Raw genomic sequence first — 11,556 nt, forward strand, 5'->3', positions numbered from 1 at the left:
GATTTTTAAGCATGCTTTCCTGTGACTTTCTGCTGAGTGGATATTGCAGTAAAGTTGCTGCAGTCCTTGGAAGCTTTAACTGTGGTGGAGCCAGAAAAAATGTTTCAACACTAATTTTTGTGTTGCTAGGTATTGGTTTAAGAATGGTTTGTGCAAGTATTGTAGACAGCTTTGTAAAGAAATTCAGGATTCATCATCAGCCTGATGTTACAGTAAATGCTGATGCAAAGTCATTCCTGAGTCATGTAGCCTGTGAAACAGTACTTCTTGTTGCTTTGTTGTATCATGATTCTTTTGTTTTCAACAATTAAGCAGCTAATTAAGGCTGAATGATTCACTATATGGCCCTATGTGCTGGCAGACATTTTTTTGTCTAAGTCCTAGTTAAACCTTAGGAAAGTTACTTTTACTGGAGGGATTTGAAGAAATTTGTGCGTGTGTGTGTGTGTGTGTGTGTGCGCGCGCGCGCGCATGTATAGGTTTTGGGACTTGAATGCAGTCCCTGAGTGCGGTCCCTGAGATTTTTTTGCTCAAGGCTAGCACTCTATCACTTGAGCCACAGCTTCACTTCTGGATTTTTTAGGTAGTTAATGAGTCTCATGGACTTCCCTGATTGGGCTGGCTTTGAACCATGATCCTCAAATCTCAGCCTCTTGAGTAGCTAGGATTACAGGTGTGTGTCAACCAGATTCTGTCTCCCTGCTGTGCTTTTAAAAGCTAGAGAGGTAGTGAAGGAGGGCCAGTTGCTAATAGCTTTTCTAGCTCTCACTGTTTTTCTCTTGAATGAATACAGTTGATCACTGTGGGATAAAGTGGGTTTTCCCAGTCAGTACAATACCTACCACTATGAGAACTAGTGAGAGCCAGATGTACTAGTGGAGATTCACTAGTGGCTTTAGTCTTTTAAAAAAAATAATAAGTGGAGAAACTGCATGTGTGGCTAGCTATTCTCTCTAGAGTAACTATGGCACTTCTTTCTATTTGAATTCCTATCTGGAAGTACTCGTGCTTTTGTTTGAAGCTTCTGGAACAGTGTTTTAAGACTTTATTTATTTATGTTTGTGGAGCTTGAATTCAGGGCCTGGGTGCTATCCATTAGCCTCTCTGTGCTCAAGGTTAGCACTCTACCATTTGAGCTACAGCACCACTTCCAATTTTTGAGTAGTTAATTTGAAATAAGAGTCTCACAGAGACTTTTCTTCCTGGGCCACCTTCAAACCGTGGTCCTTAGATCTCAGCCTCCTGTATAGCTAGGATTACAAATGTGAGCCATCAGGGTCCAGCTGTTTTAAGACTTTAAAGCCAATGTAAAAGAAGTCTGAAAAATACTTGTAGAATACTATAAATATAGTTGGTCTTTGTCATTATGGACCAATAAATGCAATTTATTTTTCATGCATTACCTTAAATAGCAAATCTAGTATAAACATTGCTTCACAATGTAGCTTCTATAGTGCAAGAAAAAACAATTTTACATTTCTGTACTTGCATTGTAAAGTTTTTTGTTAGGGAAAGACCACATAATTCAATGTATCTGAACTAGTACTAGTGCTTTAAGAATGAAGTTACAGCAGGACTGTTCAGCACGGACACTACTGACATTTTTTTTTTGGGCCAGATAATTCCTTTCTATGAGGCTGTCTTGGAAATTGTGGGGATATTTAGTGGTGTCTCTGGCCAGCTTTTTCTGTTTATGTGGTACTGGGGAATCTAACCAAAGGCTTCATGCCTATAAGCACACTACTACTAAGCCACATTCCCAGCCCACTTACCCCATCATCAGTAAAATGAGACTATTACCTATATCAGAGTTGTGAAAAGGGAAGCTACACTGCTTTTCACCTCCAGCACAGTCCTGCTGCTTTCACTTTGGGGTGGATCTTGGATACATGGCTCCTACGGACATATTTTACCCCATTAGAGGCACTTTCCTATTGAAAGAGTGGTAAGTGGGTAAGTCAGAATGTTTGCGATGTCAGCATCAGAGTATCCTAGAATTCATGACTTGTAATTGTATTTTTCGATATGTTCTGAGAGCTGAGGCCCCTGGGCCTTTGGAGAGAAACTCCTGAAGCCCAAAGTCAGCCTGGCTGGAGGGGGAAGTTTCTCATTTTTCCTTAGCCAGTGCCCAAATGACAAATGAGCCCCCTTGATTCCATGGGACAAAGTCCAGCTACTCAAAGCAGGCTATGTGTGTTTTTCTCTTCCAGACTAGAACTCATATACAGTAGCTGTATGTCTGTAGTAAAATACTATTTTTACAGATTGACAGCTTACTTTTTTCCCCCAAAGGAATACTATCTTGTATTGTTTATTTGCCTTAATTTTATAACTGACTATAATAGATGTTTTGTTTCATAGCTCAAACTGGAAGATTACAAGGATCGCCTAAAAAATGGAGAGCAACTTAACCCAGACCAGTTGGTAAGTGGCTTATGTGATCCTTGGTCAGACCTGGTTTCTTTTTCTCATTAAAACTCTAGGTGGCTTTAATGATAGGCTGAAAGGGAGTTAGAATCTACTGGCTCTCTCTAAAGATGGTGTCATATTTGTTTATGATGTCTTACAGATTGGCTTTTTTTTCTGCTGTCTGATAGGTGGTTTAGGTTAAATAGGATGAAAATGTAGAGCAGCTCAGTTACTATCTAGAATTAAATTTATGCTAGGGTGGATTGAAGGAGAAGTTTTTTTAGTATTTTTTCTCAGTATTTACTGTAGCTTATCTCTGGTTTCTCCAGTTGCTTATCCATGTTTTTTTTCTTCTTTTTTTTCTGTCGTGGGGCTTGAACACTGGGCCGGGGCGCTGACCCTGAGTTCTTCAGCTCAAGGCTAGTGCTCTACCACTTGAGCCACAGCGACACTTGCAGTTTTCAGGTAGTTAATTGGAGATAAGAGTCTCACCGATGCCCCCCTCTTCCTCCCGACCCTCAGCCTCCTGAATAGATAAGATTATAGGCATGAGCCACCAGTGCCTGGCCCTGTGTTTTGTTTTTGTTTTTTTCATGGTTTTCCTGTACTTTTTTGCCTTGGATTTCCATGACCCTGGTAGACGCAATTATCTGATAGCTGTCTGGCTTACTGCCTCTTTTTTTTGGTCCTGGAGATTGAATTTAGAACTTTATACATGCCAAGCCTATGCTGTACTTCTGAAGTATACTCCTACCTCTGATACCTACCTTTTAAAATTTAACCTTAGTGAAGTTGAGTGCTGGTGGCTCATTGAAATCCTAGCTCTTCAGGAGGCTGAGATCTGAAAATTGAGGTTCAAAGTCAGCCCCAGCAGGAAAATCCATGACACTCCAATTAATCTCTAATATTGGATTTTCTCCGATTAGTCACTAAAAAAGTAGGAAGTGGAGCTATAGCTCAAGTGGTAGAGTGCTAGGCTTGAGCAAAAAAGGTCAGGTACAGCACCTAGCACTCAGGGCCCTGACTTCAAACCCTAGAACCAGCACATGCACAAAATTAACATTACTGTATGAAATTGGAGTTGAAGCATGGCTCAAGTGGTAGACACGAACCATCCTTAAGCACAAAAACTGAGAGAGAATTATTCTTCGTTCAAGTCTCTGGTATTGACATTCACATCCACACATAAAAATCTTTACTGTAAATATAGAAATATTTATCTTTTTTCCTTTACATTGTTTAACTTGGTTTACAGTATACCTGGTAACGGCAAATTTTAACTAATTTGTAAAAAAAGAGTCTTTACAATATAGAACAAAAGAATACTTCCTTGATGTTTTCTGTTTTGAGTTGATCATATTCCTGGTTTCTAAGAAGGGACAAAATTTATGTAAAAGTTATTTGATTTAGTTCGTGAGTCTGATATCTGATATCTTTTTCAACTATAATTTTTGTATCATAGATATTGGTATTCAAGGATTTTCTCATTTACTGAGTTGTCTTCTCTAACTCAAAAGTTTTGTGATGTTCTGAATTACAGTTTTGCTGAGGCTCATGTTTTGATTGTGTGGGCTCTGAGAATGGTGTGCAAACATAGCCCATGAGAGGACTTAGCTAGACACCCAGCATTTCAATATGGCTTTGTTTTCAAGTAGTCACATGTTAGAGCCAGTAACATTTGACTTTTCTTTGTATGTATCTTTGAAGGAAGTATTCTGATACAGGAGTGCTTTTCTGAAATGTAGGGAATAAAGTAGGAGGGTTGATTTTCTGAAAGAAATGTCAACAATATGGTATATTTGAAAGCTGTAGCCAGGGATTTTTTTTTTCTAACTTTCCTTTTTGCCACGTGGTTTCACAGCATAGTCCAGGTTGTCCTTAGACTCATGTTCCTCCTGCCTTTGCCACCTGGAGTGCTGGGATTGCAGCCATATACCACCATGCCCCACCAGGCAAACTGTAATCTTCATATTTCATAACCACTTGTTGTTTCTGCATTGAATATATGAATGTTGATTTCTTAAGTAATAAGCCAACAGTTGCCAAGAGATCAGTTCTCTGAACTGTGTGTTTTATTGAGATGGGTTTTCATGAGCTTTTTATTTGAGCTGGCTTTGAACATCAATTCTCCTGATTTCCACCTCATAAGTAACTTGGATTTCAGACATGAGCTACCATGCCTAACTGAAGTTGCAATTAAAAAATATTATTAACGTGTTGTACAGAGGGTCTACCATTTCATAAATCAGGTAATGAGTACATTTCTCTTTTGGACAAATGTCACTCTTCCTTTACTTTCCCCCAGTTTTCCCCTCCTATTTCTGCCTACAAGTTATATAGTTCACTTTTCACATAGTGTATACCGAATAGCATGATTGCATTTGTTCACTCTTCCTCCTGCCTCCATTTTATTAGTAAGTACTTATATAAAGAGGTTATAATTCTATAGGCCATATTATGAGCACAATGCTCACCCCTTTCATCTTTTTACTCCAGTTCCCCCTTTCCCTCAAGTTATATAGTTCAATTTTTATATAATGTACATTGAATATAATAACTGCTTTTGTAGCAACTTTTTCTTTTTGTCAGTTGTAGGGCTTGAACTCAGGCACTGTCTCTGAGCATTTTTGCTCAAGTGTTAGAATTATAAGCGTTAGCCACTGGTGCCTGGCTGCTGGACTATGGACTTTTTTTTTTTTTGGTATGGGGCTTGAACTCGGGGCCTGGATGCTGACCCTAGGTTCTTTTGCTCAAGGCTAGTGCTCTACCACTTTGAGCCACAGCACCACTCTGTTTTTCTGGTGGCTAATTAAAGATAAGAATCTCATGGCCTTTCCTGCCTGGGCTGGCTTTGAAGTTCAGTCTTCAGATCTCAGCCTCCTGATTAGCTAAGATTACAGGCATGAACCACCAGTGCCCATTGATTCTGTTCTTAATTGAAATGGAGATCTCAGTACAAGCTGAGTATCTTTTTGTTGTTGTTGGTTGTGGGGTTTGAACTCAGCCTAGGTTCTGTTTCTCAGCTCCTCAGCTCAAGGCTAGTGTTCTACCACTTGAGCCACAGTGCCACTTCCGGTTTTTCTGAGTAGTTTATTGGAGATGAGTCTCACAGACTTTCCTGCCCAGGCTGGCTTTGAACAGTGTTCCTCAGATCTTAGCCTCCTGAGTAGCAAGGATTACAGGTGTGAGCCGCTGGTACCTGGCTAAGTTGAGTATCTTTTAACTAAATACTTGGGACCACAATCATTTAAGATTTTTTTTTGGACTTTTTGGAATATATTTAACTGCTAATGGTTGAACATTTCTAATGTGAAAATCTGAAATACTCTAAAATCTGAGAATTTCTAAGCATAGTATTTGAGGACATTTCAGATTATTGGATTTGGGGATGAGGGATGTTAAATTGTCATATGATTCTGTTTAGAATGCAGCATCTTTGAGGCTCCAGGAGCAACCTAGTCAAGACAATACCTAGTTTACTATCAGGGTTATCATAACTAGTATGAGCCTTATGTTCATGGACTTGATTGTGAGCAGAGAGGAAACAAGCAAGTCCATGTGGACTTGGGGTGGAGTGCTCAGTGGTGAAGTACTTGACTAGCATCTGTAAGGCCCTGGGTTCCCAAATCAGCCCTGGGAAGAAATAAGTAAAAGGAAATAGTCAAATGTAGATACAATGTTGTTAGGAGAATAAGAGATGGTGATGAAGGCTCTAGTCTAGTCTGGAGAGTTTGAACTTAACCCTGAGCTAGGACAAGCCTTAAAAAGTGGGTAAGACTTAGCTGGAGATGGGGGAAGGAGTAGCTGGCCAGGCAGATGGTACCAAATGCTTGAGAAAGAACACAATATTTTCATGAAGACCCTTTCTATGAAACTAGAAAGGAGGCCTGAGTGGATATAGTGATGAAACTGAGGGGAAGTTTACATGATTTAGGTCTCTATGTGCCATCAATGTCCAAGGGCATCTGAAATAACACAGGTGTGGCTTAGACTGAGAACAAATACAAATGTTCAGTTAAAAAAATCACTTTGAAGTTTAAAGAATGATTTGGAAGCCAGGTATTGGTGATTCATGCCTATAATCCTAGCTACTCAGGAGATAGATCTGGGGGTAATGGTTCAAAGCTAGCCTTGGTAAGAAAGCCTATGAAACTCTTCCAATTTAACCAGCCAAAAAAACTGGAGATGGGGCTGTGGTTCAGGTGGAAGAGCACCAACCTTGAGGGAAAAAGCTCAGGGACAGTGCCCAGGCCTTGAGTTCAGGCTTCAGTACTACACAAAACCACTCTGATTGCAGCACAATGACTTGGAGTTAGTAAATTTAGCAATCTAGGGGAAGGTTAGGGGAACTGTACCAAGGAACTGTGGGAAAGTTGGAGTAAAGTAGCTGAATGTGAGAGGGTAAACTCCATATGGTTTTCTAAGTGAATGTAGGAACCAGAGGGTAGAACCAAAAGTGCTTTCTGTCGTTTTGTTTGTTTGTTTTTGTTTTTGAGTTTTTGGTCATAGGCCCTGAACTCTGGGCCTCAGCTCAAGGCTCGCACTCTAGCACTTGAGCCACAGCGCCACTTCTGGCTTTTTCTGCTTATGTGGTGCTGAGGAATCAAACCCAGAGCCTCATGCATGCAAGGCAAGCACTCTATCACTGAGCCAGCTTCTCAGCCCTCTCTCATATTTTTAAGTGGTTGGGTGGATGGTAAAACCATGTATTGAATGCAAATATTGTTAGAGAAGATGGTTTTAGGAGAATGGGTACAATAAAGAGCTCAAATATAAACTATTGGTTTTAATGTTCCTATGAGTTATCAAGGGGTCGTGTCTAGTAGGTATTTAAGTATATAAGTCTGGAGCATAGGGTTCAGTCTAGAGATATATCACCAGTTTGGCTGCTAATTAAACCATTACAAAAGAGTCTATCATGGGCAAGAATAAAGCAGAACAGAAGCCAAGGACAGAGTTCTGAGGAGCTCTGACATGTAATGTTTGGCTGATAATGGCTAGAAATATTAGCACTTACAGGGGTCAGGCATCTTTCTGAGTTGTCCTATATGTATTTTATCATTTAACTGTAATTCATCTTATGTGAATTAGGTCCTATTATGTCTATTTTATGGACACTAAAAACAGGTGAGAAGTTAATGGAAATATTGTTGGTAAATTATTGGAGAAATGGGGGAAAAGGGAAGTGTAATGATATGGAAAGCTAGGGAAACAGCTAGGTGCTGATGCCTTATGCATGTAATCCTAGCTACTCAGGAACCTGAGATATGAGGACTTGAGGCCTAGCTTTTTGCTGGTTAATTTGGAGATGGAGTCTTGTACTTTTTTACTCCAGCTGGCTTTGAATTGTAATCCTCAAATCTCAGTCTTCTGAATAGCTAGGATTGAAGGCATGAGCTAAGGGCACCTGGCTTTCCAGAAAGATTTGAGTTAAATTCCCTTACCTCCTGCTTATCTCTTATCAGTCTGCAACATTTAAAAACTTGCTTCTTTAAAGTGATACTTTCTAGTATCACTTGTTATTCTCTTATAATACTTAATTATGTCTTTATAGGTAGTTATTTACACATATTTTCTATCGTATTGTAAATGTCTTCAAGTAGCCAGTTATTTGTGATACTTGTACTACTTTTCAGTGGTAAATGAATATTAACAAAGGAATCTATTGATTTGGTGCTTTGTAAAATCTACAGGCGGGATGGGAAGTGGAATAGTGCTTGCCTAGCTCGCATGAGCCCTGGGTTTGATTCCTCAGTATCTCATGAACAGAAAAAGTTAGAAGTGACACTGTGGCTCAAGTGAATGCTAGCCTTGATCAAAAGAAGCTCAGGGACAGTGCCCAGGCTCTGAGTCCAAGCCCCAGGATTGGCAAAAACAAAACAAAACAAAAATAGAATCTATGGGCCTAAGTTAAACTCTCTATATTGGGCTCTGATTTCTAATGTAAAAGTGGATTTTCTAGCACTAAAATTGAATTTCTAGCAGTAAGCTCAAATTTTTGCATTTAACTTTATGTAGCTTCTGATTGCTTTTTTATGTTTATTTTTTAAATATTTTTTATTCTTAGTATAAAGGTGATGTACACAGGGTTTACCATTCCATAAGTCTGATAATGAGTACATTTCTTTTTGGACAATGTCATCCCTTCCCTTGCTCTCTCCCTATTTTTCCCTTGATCCCCACCCACAAATTGTATAGTTCATTTTCAACATGGTGTCTAGTGAATACCAATGCTCTACTGATTTTTTTTTAAGGTAAATAGTTTTCTGTGTTTCTGTAGTAAAGGGATAGTTTCTAAAGTCTTTTTTTTTTTTTTTTGGTCATGGGGCTTGAACTCTGAGCTTGGGTGCTATCCCTCAGGTCTTCAGCTCAAGGCTAATGTTCTACCACTTGAGCCACAGCACCACTTTCCCATTTTTCTGGTAGTTTATTGGAGATAAGAGTCTCATGGACTTTCCTGCCAGGGCTGGCTTTGAATTGTGATCCTCAAATCTCAGCCACCTGAGTAGTTAGGATTATAGGCGTGAGCCACCACTGTCCGGCAGTTTATAAAATCTTAACTCTCTCTTGATGTATTTTCTTGAGCCACACCTCCAGCCCATCTGCTGTGTCATGGGAACACTTATTTTGAGATATTTTGTTTATACATAGTCACAAAATTGACGTTTTCTTATCTGATTTGATAGGAAGCAGTAGAGAAATATGAAGAAGTGCTACATAATTTGGAATTTGCAAAGGAGCTTCAGAAAACCTTTGCTGGACTGAGCCAAGAAGTGAGTATGTTTGCTTTTCCCAAAACACTTTCAGTCAGTTACCCTGAAGAAAATGTTAGTATCTAATAATAATATTTGTTTATCACTGGGCTTGCCTGCCTTCTTTCTTTCTTTCTTTCTTTCTTTCTTTCTTTCTTTCTTTCTTTCTTTCTTTCTTTTTCTTTCTTTCCTTCCTTCCTTCCTTCCTTCCTTCCTTCCTTCCTTCCTTCCTTCCCTCTTTCTCTCTTTCTCTCTTTTGTTTTGGTGGCCGTGGGGTTTGAACTCTGGGCTTGGGTGCTGTCCCTCAGCTCTTCAGCTCAAGGCTAGCACTCTACCACTTGAGCCACAGCGCCACTTCCCATTTTCTGGTGGTTTATTAGAGATAAGAGTCTCATGGACTTTCCTGCCCGGGCTGGCTTTGAACCACGATCCTCAGATCTCAGCCTCCTAGGTAGTTAGGATTATAAGCATGAGCCACTGACACCAGACTTTATCCACTAGATTTCTGTTAATATTGTAGTGGGGATGAGAGATTGAGAAGAGCAGTTTTCTGAGTTTCTGGTATCTGAAGGAAACATGCCTCTTTTCTTTCTGTTGCAGATAGGATTTTGACAATCCTGCCTCAGCCTTAGTGTATTAATGTGCTACCATGCCTGGCTAAACATCTCTCAGAGTTTATTGTTACTGTTTCAACAACATATCCATTGGCAGAATCTTAAGAGTTTTTGTTTATCTTCTTGTTGGAAAATATCCAATATGATGAAAACTTTGCATTTAAAACCTATGAGAGGCTGGGCACCAGTGGCCTCATGCCTGTAATCCTAGCTGAGCTCGGAGGATCGCATTTTAAAGCAAGCCTGGGCAGGAAAGTCTGTGAGACTCTTCAATAAACTACTCAGAAAAAGCCAGAAGTGGTGTTGTGGCTCAAGTGGTGGTAGAGCACTATCCTTGAGCCTAGGCCCTGAGTTCAATCCCCAGGAACACATACACACACAAATCCTATGAGAGGAAAATTATTTTCTTAGTGGAACTGATGTAATTTTTTTTTTTTCTGGTCCTAAGGCTTGAACTCAGAGCTTGGGTGCTATCCCTGAGCTTTTTTGCTCAAGGTTAGTGCTCTGCCACTTGAGATATAGCTCTACTTTTTTTGTTGTTTCATTTTTTTGTTTTTGATAGTAATTGGAGATAAGAGTCTCATGGACTCTTTATTTTGTACATTTTGAATTTTGGAGTAAATGCCTATTTGTAATGAGATATTTTGGGGCTAGGACTGAAGTTTTGATATGAAAATCATTTGTGTTTTATATATATGTATACACATAGCCTGAAAGTAATATACTGTATTCAGTGCATTGACAATTTAACTATGTTTTGGTTTTTATTTTGGGTCCGGTCGTGGGCCTGTACTCTGAGCCTGGGCGCTGCTCCTCAGCTCTTCAGCTCAAGGCTAGCACTCTACCACTTGAGCCACATCGCCACTTCCGGCTTGTTTTTTGCTTATGGGTGCTGAGGAATCGAACCCAGGGCCTCAAGCATGCAAGGCAAGCGCTTTATCACTGAGCCACCTTCCCAGCCTGACAATTTAACTATGATCCATCACAGGCAAGTGCCTGACTTTCAAACCCTTAATCTTTAGCTAATCTTTGATGGGTTGCAAACTTACTTTTAAATCACAGGAGATTAGGTGTGGGATTTTCTACTTGAGATGTCATGTTGGTGCTCAGTAAATATCAGGGTGTGTGTGTGTGTGTGTGTGTGTGTGTGTGTGTGTGTGTGTGTGTGTGTGTGTGAGGTTTTAAATTGAGGGCCTTATACTTGCTAAATAGTATTTTACAACTTAATTCCAAATTTTGGAATTTTCAGTCAAGCATGATCAAACTGTGTTACATTTCTAAGAAAAAGTGTTAACTTTTCAGTTGTGTGTGTGTGTGTGCATGTGTGTGTGTGTGTTGGTATTGGAGCTTAAACTCAGGGCTTTTTTTTTTTTTTTTTTTGTCGGTCGTACGGCTTGAACTCTGGGCCTGGGCACTGTTCCTCAGCTCTTTAGCTCAAGGCAAGTGCTCTACTGCTTGAGCTACAGTGCCATTTCCGGTTTTCTGGTGGTTAATTGGTGATATGAGTTTCATGGACTTTCCTGCCTGGCCTTTAAACTATGATCCTCAGAGCTGAGCCTCTTGAGTAGCTAGGATTACAGGTGTGAGCCACCAGCGCCTGGCACAAACTGAGGGCTTTTTTGCTCAAGGTTGGTGGTCTACATTTGTGAAAACCTCCACTTCTGGCTTTTTGCTCATTAATTGGAGATCAGGGTCTCACAGACCTTTCTTTTTTTTTTTTTGGGTCCGGTTGTGGGGCCTGAACTCTGGGCCTGGGCGCTGTCCCTCAGCTCTTCAGCTCA

The 11,556-nt window shown here is 40.0% G+C and overlaps 1 protein-coding gene across 1 annotated transcript in view; it reads left to right on the forward strand.

Moving 5' to 3' along the window:
* Window positions 1-11,556, forward strand: part of Caprin2 (caprin family member 2) — a 62,521-nt gene that overhangs the window by 13,024 nt on the left and 37,941 nt on the right. The window contains exons 2-3 of the mRNA XM_013033415.1: window positions 2,362-2,424; window positions 9,096-9,182. Coding sequence (XP_012888869.1) covers window positions 2,362-2,424; window positions 9,096-9,182 — 150 coding nt within the window. The remainder of the gene's footprint in view (window positions 1-2,361; window positions 2,425-9,095; window positions 9,183-11,556) is intronic.

The sequence above is a fragment of the Dipodomys ordii genome, unplaced genomic scaffold, assembly GCF_000151885.1.
Source record: "Dipodomys ordii isolate 6190 unplaced genomic scaffold, Dord_2.0 Scaffold167, whole genome shotgun sequence".
Lineage (NCBI taxonomy): Eukaryota > Metazoa > Chordata > Mammalia > Rodentia > Heteromyidae > Dipodomys > Dipodomys ordii.